Source organism: Canis lupus, chromosome 27 (genome assembly GCF_048164855.1).
Source record: "Canis lupus baileyi chromosome 27, mCanLup2.hap1, whole genome shotgun sequence".
In the NCBI taxonomy this organism is placed as follows: Eukaryota; Metazoa; Chordata; class Mammalia; order Carnivora; family Canidae; genus Canis; species Canis lupus.
Window position 1 is genome coordinate 11,310,120 of NC_132864.1, and position 11,392 is coordinate 11,321,511.

The 11,392-nt window shown below is 56.5% G+C and overlaps 1 protein-coding gene across 1 annotated transcript in view; it reads right to left on the reverse strand.

The window, feature by feature from the left end:
• TMEM132B (transmembrane protein 132B) overlaps positions 1–9,614 on the reverse strand; it is a 371,275-nt gene extending 361,661 nt beyond the window's left edge. The window contains exon 1 of the mRNA XM_072802149.1: positions 9,370–9,614. Coding sequence (XP_072658250.1) covers positions 9,370–9,436 — 67 coding nt within the window. The 5' untranslated portion in view covers positions 9,437–9,614. The remainder of the gene's footprint in view (positions 1–9,369) is intronic.
• Between the last annotated feature and the right edge of the window lie 1,778 nt (positions 9,615–11,392).

Genomic DNA, 11,392 nt, shown 5'->3' on the forward strand with positions numbered 1-11,392 from the left:
AACAAATCTTTATTCACAAACACAGGTAGAGAGCCAGATCTAGTCCCTGGGCCATAGTTTGGTGATGCTGGTTTAAGGGATGCAGAAACTAATAAGCAGCATGTCAGTAGCCAAAGCCGCGTGGGGTCAGAGAAACCTTACTCATCTCCAAAATGTTGTGGAAGTTGATGGAGAAGATAGAATTGATTGACACACAACATTTCACCTACACGTCTACTAGACAAAGCGAGTACACCTATACTGGCAAATGAACAATGAACTGTTCCAGAATAATCACATTATGAGCACAGAAACTTTTTCTCTTTAAATAGTCCTGGTTCCAGCAGGAAAAATGAACACCAGAGTCTGATAGATCATACTTCAAATCCAACCTCCACCAACTGTGCTTCCAGGGACAAATAGGGTAATGGGGTCCTGGTTTCCCAACTACCCTAATGTTCTTAATAATTGCCACCATTTACTGAGCACTTAAGGATGTGCCAGGCAATGTGCTAATAAGCATTTTGCATCCAGGGTCATCCTTGGATCCCCTTAAAACTGGTTTCTCACTAAGGGATGTACTACTGGTCCTTCTCCCCAGGGCTGTTGGGGAAGAACCTACAGAAGGCAAAAGCCTAACTCACAGATGTTAAGTTCTGTTTGTTAATTTCATTGCTAACAAATATTGATTTGGCCCCAATTCCAAGTACGGTGATAGGCATAGAGTTGGCACCCAGTAAATATTTACTGAACAAGGGGCGCCTGGGCGGCTCAGTCAACTAAGCATCTACTTTTGGCTCAGGTCATGATCTCAGGGTCCTGGGATCAAGCCCCACGTGGGGAAGGGGGTGGGTGGGTCCCAACTCTCCCTCTGCTGCTCCCCCAGCTCATGTTCTCTCTCTCTCTCTCAAATAAATAAATGAAATATTTATTTATTTTGAACAAATCTATCAGCCAGCTGGTCCTATAGCACAACTTTCCAACTCACCCAAACCCCACTTGTGACCTCCTCCACCGCCACCACAGTGATCCAGGCCCGGACTGCTGCAGTAGGCCTTCTAGGCTCTCCCTGCTTTTGCTCCTGGGAGTCAGAACATACCCATCTTCTGTCAAACCTGTTGACAGCTCCCATCTCACTCAGAGGAAAAGCCACAGTCCTTACCGAACTTGGTCCTGTCACCTCACCACTGCTCTCCCTCTCTTACTAAGCTTGGTGCACTGGCCCCTTTACTGTCCTCAAACCTGCCAAGCACATTCCCACCTCAGGGCCTTTGCACTAGCTGTTCCCCCTCTGCTTGGAACACTCTTCTGCAAGACAGCCACCGGATAGCTCATTCCCTTACTTCTTTAGGTTTTCACTCAAATGCTACCTTTCTGGATGCTGCTATTTAAAACAAGAGGGGCACCTGGCTGGCTCAGTCAGTGGAGCATGTGACTCTTGATCTCAGGGTTGTGAGTTTGAGCCTCACATTGAATGCATAGTTTACTTAATAAAAAAAAATTTTTTTTAATAAAATAAAACTGCAAAATATCCCTCCCCCAGCATTCTTTTCCTGAAGCCCTTCTCCGTGCTTCTCTGTAGCACTTACTACCACTCAACAAATTGCATTTTAGTTATTCATTTAGTCCAGTAACTGTCTGTCTCCACATTAACGCTGACTCCACAAGGACAGGGGCCTTTGACTATTCTGTCCTTGCTGTTTCACCAGCCCTGAGAATAGTACCCAGCACAGCATAGGTGCACAATAAAAACATGTTCAAACAAGCAAAGGCAGATAAGGAAGAAGGATGTAGACTGGGCTGGAGTTTCAAGGAAGATGATCAGCAACAAGGGACTTCAAGACCCATTTTACAGACAGGGAAATGGAGTCTCAGAGAGGTCAAGGAGCTAGACCAGAGTCGCAGATCTCCCAATTTCTTGAGAGAAACCAGGATCCTGGATACCAACATCTGCCACTTTCTAAATGCTGGCAACTAACAAGACGAGTCTCTGGGCCAGATATGGCCCAAAGGCAGCCACAGGCTTTCCCCTGGCCTGGAAGAGTCCCGATTCACTGCCACCCTAGAAAATTTTTTGGCGAAATGACATCTTCCATCCACACCATGCCCTCCCCTTCCACTGTGTCTACCCAATATTTCTGCTTGGAGCAGCCTCTGGGAGAACAGGGTCCCCTCCCACCTGGCCACCCCTGCAGCCTTGTCTGTAGAGCCTGCATCCGTCTGCCCAGGTGCCCCCCATCCCCTCAAATCCGGCCCCCTCAGCTCGCCCAGGAGAGCCAGCAGCCTGCAGCAGCAGATGGCACAACCACAGAAGGGAAAAATACCACGCCAAGGATATAAATACGTCGACAGTACACAACATGAAGGGAACCGGGCAAACAAAGGAAGCCACGGATTCCGAGGGCCAGGAGGCCGGGCAGAGCCAGCCCCTCCAGAGTTCTGGAAGGAGAGACAGGACCCTCCAGCAGGCGCACAGAGCCGGCCCCGGGAGCGCTGGCTGCAGCCACAGCACGGTTTTTATGTGTCCATTTGCTCTGATGCATGAAGAGCCCTGGCGGGAGGCATTTCCAACACAAAGCAGACATTAGAGATGCGTTATTTACTGAGTCACCCTTCGTAGGCACTGAATTCTGGGCACCAAAGCGCAGCCAGGATGAGTTAGGTCCCCCAACGGGTTAATTTAGGTTAAGACCCAAAACAACCAGGCTCAGAAGCACCAGGCAATTCCTGATACTCCATCACCCTCGGTAATAAAATACAGCAAATCAAATTGCACTCTATTGATTTTTTATGTAACTATTTTGGGACTGAAGTGTAAGGAGAGGGTATTGATCAGTTAAGGAGTCAGGTGTCAGGGAAGGGAACTGGGAACACCCCGACTGCGGACTCAGGTGGTTTAAGCACCAGAAGACGTCGGAATGCAACTCAAAGAACCCAGGCTTCTTTCTCTGCTTCCCTCGGCAGACAGTGGGCATCACAGGCCCATCCTGCACCGAGTGGCAAGTAGCAAAACAAGTACCCGGATGGAGAATAAAGTGACAAAGGCAACCCTGCTTTGCCTCTCCCCCAGCACCTATCACTGCCTGGCATTAAATTATGTATCTGTCTGTCCATTGTTTTATGATTGCCTAGCTTCACCAGAACGCCGGCTCCTAGGAATGGGGAATGTGTCTCCTTTGTTCCACACTGTGTCCCCACAGTGCTCAGAACTGATTAATAAATGTCTGTTGAATGAATAAGGGAGGGAGGGAACTGGCAGTTCTTGAGCACTTGCTGTGTGCCAGGCACTGTGCAAAGTACCTTGCAAGTATTCACAATCCTTCTGCCTGCAACACCCTTCTGATCAAGTAGGACTCAGATAAGATGAATGCCACCTCCTCCAGAAGTCTTCCTGGATCACCCAGTCACTCCCCATCACATTGCCTTGTATTGAATATAAGGAACACAAATCACGGTCTACGACTCTCCTGTCTGAATTTGTTGGCTCCCGGTCTCTCTCCATCACACGGACCTGCCCTAGGATGCAGGACCCTGAGGTCAAAATTACTTATGCTGGAAGGCAGGGAAACTGAAGGAAAACTCAAGGACAAGAAGGCACCTTAGGGGCAGGAAAGATAGGAGGAGCCAGGCACTTTGGGGAGGAGACCCCGACCCTGCCACTCAGGCAGTGTTGTCTTGATCGGGTCCCTCCACTCCCCTGAGCTTTAGTATCCCCTACAGGGGATACTAGAGCCCCTAACCTCTCCCTGGGCAGTTACCAGAGAACCCAGGGAAATTTAAAGTGAGAAGCCACTCGGAAGGCACCAAGGGTCCATCAACCCCTCACATTGCACTCTGACCATCACAGCAAAGAGCCCACCTGGCCTTCCCTTCCTGCCCGTCTCCTCCTGAGGAACCACAGGCCACGCCGGGCAGCCCCCTCACTGCCCTGGAGCTGCCCAACTTTGTGGCCAGATGGGCAAGGGGGGTAAGTTCTGGGCCTGCTGTCTGGGCCTCCTGTGTCTGTGTCCCCCTCAAAGTTGCTATGTTGAAACCTAGCCTCCAATGTGATGATATCAGGAACTAGGACCTTTGGGAGATGATGACGTCATGAGGGTGGAGCCCCACGAGTGGGATTGGTGCCCTCATAAAGGAGACCCCTGAGAGCCCCCTGCCCTCCCACCACATGAAGACACAGGGAGAGGACGGCATCTGCGAATCAGGAACGTGGCCATGCTGGTGCCCTGACCTTGCACTTCCCAGTTTTCAGAACCGTGAGAAATAGGGGTCTGTTGTTTACAGGCCGCCCACCCTGAATGGACTAGAATAGGGCCCATTTTACAGATGAGGAAACTGAGTCTCAGAGCAGTCAAGGGTTAAACAAGATCTCCTGGTTTCTTGAAAGAAGCCAGAAACCTGGACCGTGATACTGACACCTCCCACTTTTTAAATGCTGGCAACCAACGAGAGAAGTCTACAGGCCAGACATGGCCCAAGAGGCAACAGCAGCCCCCCTCCACTGGAGGTGCAATTACCCAAAACGCCAAGCCCTCTCTGCCGATGCTTGCCAGGGCTCCTGACTGAGAGGGCTGACTTTAGAGCAGCCCAATTCCTCCAAAACAATCTTCTCATAGAAGAACCAACTCAACATAAGACACATCCCTGGATTCCTGGGGCCCAAATAAGTGTCAAAATCCAATCAATTCCTCCAAAACTTGGAGCCCACGATAACAGAGAAGGTAGCAGTTAGGAGCACAGACTGCGAGCCGGGCACATTGTGGGTTCGTGTGGATCCCCCTTCCCTCCATGGCTGTGTGACCTTGTAAAACCCATGGCACCTCTGTGCTTCTCAGCTTCCCCATCTGTAAAATAGGGCGAACACCAGTCCTTACCCCCATGAGGCTGTTGAGGATTCAATGAAGCAAAATCTGGGAAGGGCTCAGAACACACAATCAGCTGTAGATCAGAGGAAGACATCTGGACTTGGGGGATGCTCATCAATCACTCATGAAGAACAAGTGCATGGAGGCTGAACTGCTCCATGCAGCAGCAGGATGATACCTGAGCTGAGAAATGTGAACCAAGACTACTCTAGACACACAATCACAGCCTCAGAGAGCGCTAGTCACTGAGTTGTTCTAGACACTAAGGTCCACTGAAATCCAAGAACCAGGACAGGTGACCAAAAGGAAAGGGGGGAGATCCTGTCTGCCAAAGTCTCAGTCTTTACCATAACCACCGAATCCCATGAGAGCACCCAATCTGAAGGATTCCCAGTTGCCTGCAGAGCAGACTCCCATCTGTCTGATTTCTATGGCTCTCAACCTTAGTTCACATCAACAGATGTATTTGTTCCAGAAAAGAAGTGCATGGGACACCTGGGTGGCTCAGTGTTGAGCATCTGCCTTGGGTTCAGGGCGTGATCCCGGGGTCCTGGCATTGAGTCCCACATCGGGCTCCCCACAGGGAGCCTGCTTCTCCATCTGCCTGTATCTCTGCCTCTCTCTCTGTCTTTCATGAATAAACAAATAAAATCTTTAAAAAGATATTTCAAAGAAAGAAAGAAAAGCACAGGCTGGCACATGAAAGGGACGCAATAATCACCCCCTACCCTGGAATCCAGAAACCCATCCACACCACGCTGAGGCCACATGGGAGAACATGGCCATGTGAGGTCAGGGGTAAGGCACAGACCAGCGCCTGGGCCAGAATCCTGACACTGTGAGACCTCAGGCAAGCTACTCAGCCTCTCTGGGTCTCAACAGCCTCACCTATAAATGGTGAATAGTGAGACCATCCACCCGCCAGCATGGTGAGTCTTCCACTGTGGTCAGACCAGGCAAGGCCTGGGATGGTGCCTGGCACAGAGTGAGCACTTTCGGAGGCTCTTGGTCCCATTGCCCCATCCCCAGCAGCACCACTGTGATGACCTGCTGCCTTTGTGAGCTGACGCCTGGCTATTCTGGCATCGCCGAACAGCTGTCATTCTCTTGACCTTGGGCTCCTTAAATGGAGCCACAGTCCCCTAAAGGACCACACAGTAGAGCTCCTTTACCAGAAAGACTCCCCTGTGTACAGCAAGGAAACGCCTGAGCGAAGAGTTTTTTCAAGAGAGAAATTGTGTGAGCCGCGAGCCCCATCTGACACCAACTCACTGCGTGACCCTGACCAAGTCATCCCGATGCCTGAGTCTCCTGTTATCCATCTGCAAAGGGGGCTGTTGGAGGGCAGGGGGAAGATTCTCTAAGATGCCTTCTTGCTCTGCAAGCCCACTCATTTACTCCAAGAAAGAGCTAGTGGTACCACTCTCGCCCCATGACGCTGCCCATGGTGCCAGGGTGCCCCCAGCTCCCCGCGCCGATGAGCAGCATGCACTTGCTCAACGCCACTGCTACAAAGGGAAATGCACCCCCTCTGTGCCCATTCAATACTAGACCCAGGAGAGAAGAAAGGAGCCACCCAGCCGCATACAAGTGGGGGCTCATCCAGGAACAGGGCCCCTAGAAGGCTCTGCCGGCCTCAAGACCACCCTCCTGGACTTTGCACCAACAAGCAAGGGGTTTCTTTCACTCTCTTGGATCATGGCAACCACCATGCTCATTGCTGGCTCCAAGGACTGCAGCTCATGCAGAAGCCCCACGCCTCCCAAGTACCCTGCATCCGGTAGGGGGGAAGTGAAATGATTTACTCTGGGAACCTCCACTGTACTGCCATTAAATCACTCAGGGGAGGTGACGGCATTTGCATACCACTCCCACCACCTCCCAGAGCCACCTCTCTGAAGAGCAGCACCAGACACACGCAGCGCCCCCCCCCCACCACTATTGTAATGAGAAAGAAATATACCACATGCCATGCCAAGGTGCCAGGCACGGCTAAGAGTGTCTCCGCTTTGAAGCCAAAACCCCCCCCACTGGCAGGCTCTGCCACTCACAAGGCCTCTCTGTCGGGGGCTCTCCACCCACCCCAATTTTATAGACCCTGAGCACAATGGGTCAATGAAGCAAGGCGCGTCCATTTCCTCCAGCAGGGGCAGTAACAGCGCCGCTAATTTGCAAAGCCAGAGCATGCACAAAAGTGGCTTGAATAATGGGGGCCCCCTAGTCGCTAAGCCGGAGGATTTGTGCTGACTCTTACCAAGTATAGTTCCATATGTTTAAGCGCTTGCAAGGCTGAAAGAAGTACGCCCACCACACTCTTTACCATGGCAGCTACCCACGCTGGGGGGGGGGGGGGGGGGGGACAGAGCAGACAGTCCCCGTGTGATGGGGGAGAGGGCATCCTTCCTCTCCTGTGAACCCTTCCAGCCCTTCCCCCAGAACCTCAGCCAAACGTGGTCGGTAAATCACGCCAGAAATTACCCAGAAAAATCCAACCGGCTCTGAAGGAAGCTCTAGCTAATTCCTCTGAACCTTTCAACCAACAGTAGGCAGCTAAGTATCTTTCAAGAATTTCAGCCTTGTTTTTTTTCTTTTTTTCCTAGCTCTCCTAACTGGTGCTAAATATAGAGTTATCAAACTGTCTCTCTTTAGGTCCCTGGTAGGGACCAGTGGAAGACTTACATGTGCTCCCAAGAACCTGAGGATGGAACCGAGGGCTCTGTCCTCCCGGCATCTGCCAAAAGGAGCTGCCCAGCTGAGGCTCTCGGGAAAGCAGCAGGGCGGCATGGCTAGGAGCTGGGCCAGCAGCAGGTTTCAGGGGCGCACACCTTCCCTGCCAGGACCTGGCCTCCCAGAGCGAGGCACAAGCTCTTCCGTTGCTAGGGGAGGGTGGGGAAGGGGGGAGGGGGGGTTCTCCATGTTCTCTTACAAGCACTAGAGGCAGGCAGCTTCTCTGAGAGATTTCCAATATTCGCCTATGAGCACATCCAGGCAAAGGCTGACCCCCGTGGAGAAAACAAAATAGAGACAAAACTGCAATTTTCAAGTCCAAAGGACTGCACTTCTGAGATCAGGTCCCAGGGCTTTGGCTAGGAAGAAACAGCCCTGACCACCTGCCCCCCCCCACCCCCCCACCCCCCCCACCCCCCGCAATGTACCACAGAAGAAGGCTGAAAGCAGAACAGCTATCATAGCTGCTTATGAGCCAAGCAGACTGAAGATTCATGCACACGGTAAACCAAAGCCGTTTAAACACCGATGGATATCTCCGACTGAAGGTTCTCTCCCAGTGGAAGGTTTTATGAAATATTTTGGGTCACTTGAGGGCATCTCGAAGTAAGACAGTGTTTACTTTTTGCATGCGAATACATCACACATTAAGTTGGCATACAAGGTTCGTTTCTAAATGCAACCTCCCTAAGGCAGTTACGGTTGAAAAGTTAAAAGTTGTATTTTTCTACAGCAGCAAACAGTGCCGTTTGTTTGTTAAGGAAATGCGAATTTTTCTAAAGCGAAAGCTCTCTGCTCCCAAATCAAGGGTCCTGATTTTAAAATATTTGGGGAACTGAGCTCCCTCAAGTGCACACGGATGTTGCTCGTGACTGTTCCGGGTTCATCCGAGCCTTTAGGAGAGCCTTTAGGATCGTCTCTACTGTTTGGGGTGGGGGGAGGGGAGGGGAGGGGAGAGGGGGAGGGGAAGGGAGGGGAGGGATTGGCATTTTAAGATAGGCTTCCTCTAGAACCAACATGTAGCCAGGCCAAGGTGGTAGAAGCTTTCCAAACTCCAGCAGAGAGAGAAAATACAGGACTATTTTGCCTTTGCCACTCACTAGCTTTTGGCGACAGCTGCGCCGGTGCCAGCCGGGAGCCCGGCTCCATGGTACCCAGGCAATGGCTCTGGGCCCCACCACGTTCCGGGCGGCCCTGCGCGCGCGGGGCTGCCCGGCCGCCCGGGGGGCAAGGTGCTGGGGCAGCACGCGTCTCCAGAAAGCGAGCAGCGGGCTGCGCCTCGGCTAAGGGGGCCCACCTGGGGAGGAGGCACGTTCGGGGGGGGGGGGGTGTAAAAGCAGGAGGGTGCGGCGGGGAGCGGCTGCGGACGAGCCAGACAGACTGCGCCGACCGAGACGACCTCAGGGCTGGGCCCCGCAGGTGTCCTGGGAACGCACGGCCGTGCGTCGTCCGCGGGCATCGGGAGGCGGGCAGGAGGGGCCCGCCGACGCCCCGTCACAGCAGACCCCGCGGGAACCAGGGGCGAGGAGGGGGCGAGGAGGGGGCGAGGAGGGGGCGAGGTTCCCGGAGACGCGCGCCCCCCCGCCTCCCGAGGCGCCCGCCCGCGCGCCCCGCAGGGATCCGCCGGCGAGCTGGGGTCTGGGGAGGGAGGCTGGCGGGCGGGCGCGCCGGGCACAGGGCCGTGCGGGGCCCCGGGGGAGGCGAGCTGCTGGGGACTTGCGGAGGAGCTGGCGGCCGCGCGGGAGCCAACTTTGTGCGCGGCGGCCGGGCCGGGGCGGGGAGGGGGCCGGGGACGCGTTACCTGGGCACCGGAGCGCGGTCAGCGCCAGCAGGAGCCCGAGCGGCGGCGCCCGGCCCGGGGGCGGCATGGTCCTCGGCGCGCGGGGGGCGCGGCGCTGCTCCTGTCGCGCGCCCGGCCCGGCCCGGCCCGCGGCTCCCGGGGCGGCTCCCGGGGCGGCCGCGGCGGCTACGCTCGGGCTCGGGGCATGGCTCGCCCCGGGGCGCCGCTCTTCCCAGACGCAGGCGGCGGGCGCTGGCGGCGCGTCTCGGCTCGCCCTGCGCGCTCGGCGGGGCTCGGCGGGGCTCGGCGGGGCTCGGCGGGGCTCGGCCGCGCGCGGCGGGGAGCTGGGCCCGGGGCTCAGAGCCCCACGCCCACGCCGGCGGCCCCGCACTCGGCCCGAGTTGCGCGGGCCCCGCCGCCGCCGCCGCCGCCGCTCCCGCGCCCCAGCGCCCGTCCCATCGCCGCCGCCGCCGCCGCCGCCGCCCGTGCCAGCGCCAGCGCCAGCTGCCGGCCGCCCCTCGGGCCGCGGAGAGTGAGGAGCGCCGGGCGCCGGCGGGAGGGCGGGCCGGGGGCGGGCCGGGGCGGGCGGGGCGGGGCCGGGGGCGGGGCCGGGGGCGGGGCCGCCGCCGAGACCGGGCGCAGGGCGGCCGCGCAGCCGAGGGGCGGGCCGGGCCCCTCCCCGGCGTCCCCGGGGAGCGCGCGGGGCGGGCGAGCGGGGGCGGGGCGCGGGCGGGGCGCGGGCGGGGCGCGGGCGGGAGGGGGCACCTGCCGGCCGCCGCGCAGCGACCCGGGCGCCTGCGGCCAGTGGCGGGAGTTCCCAAGGTCGCGGGGGGAGGCAGGGGAAGGTCCTCGGGCGGGGGCAGCGACGTCCGGAGGCTGGAGGGGCTGCGGGGTGTCCGCAGGGGACGGCGGCGGCAAAGCTGCGCGCAGCCCAGAGGCCTTGGGATGAAGTCACAGCTTGGGGCTGTCTGCGGGGGAGGCGGGGGCTACCCGAGGAGTTGCCACCGGGCGCCGGGCCCCGGACAGGTGCGCTGGCCGGGCGCGGTCGGGGATCCTGAAAGAGATGGACGGAGTCTTGGGATGTCCACCCAGGTGTGAGGCAGCGACCCTCGGGGGCGCCCTGGAGGCGGAGGGGGCGTGAGACGAGGTGCAGCCGCGCGGGGGTATAATGGAGGCCAGGACGGGGACTGGGATTCTTCTAGGCTGGGGACAGGTCTCACTGGGGGTCACAGCATCCAGTATGCCCTCCGCCCCCCCTCACCCCAGCCCCGGCGGGGCAGCGGGGGCGCAGCCCGATGAATGAATCCTACTGCGCGCACGTGGGGGTTCCTGCAGCAACCCTCAGAGGCCTTGAAACTTGCCCCATGCAGCTGGTGGGGGGGCACCTGAGGTGGGAGTCCTTGTTCGCTCCCAGCTGCCATGCAGCAGCCACTGGCTCCAGTGTCTAGGTTTTCCATGAAAAAGTGGGTCAAACTCTTTGGAAACATCAATAAGGCAGCGTGGGGTGAGACAAACAGAGTCTCAAAGTCTTGGCTGAGAACCTGGCCCTGCCACTTTCTGGTTATGCTACCCGGGCCACCTCATTTATGCTCTCCAGCCTCAGTTTCCCCATCTGAGAAACAAGCCATTGCAGCATCCACCTGGTGTCCCACAGAAAGCGTATAAAGCCCCTGATCTATGAAGTAAGAGCTCATTTAAAGGGATCCACTGTGGACATTATCATTCTCATCATTATGGTCATTATTATCATGTATCTGATTTTCCTCTGGGCCCAGAGCTCACATCAGAAGAACAATCCTTCCCCCTCCCAGCTGGTGACGGGGGATGGCAGGGGACAGGGCACCTGCTTCATTAGTACAGACAAGCTCATTAGCAGAAGCAGCGCTCAGCTCTTCTTAGATAAAAGAAGGAAGAAAGAGCTAGGGGCAGGTGGCGAGTCTCCAGGCCAGGTTAATTGCAAGACAGAAAGGGATTCTCCCGTTGCAACTAATAGGCTTCCTCTTCAAAGAACCCACGCACTGGCCAAGTTCGCTTCAGGCTCTCT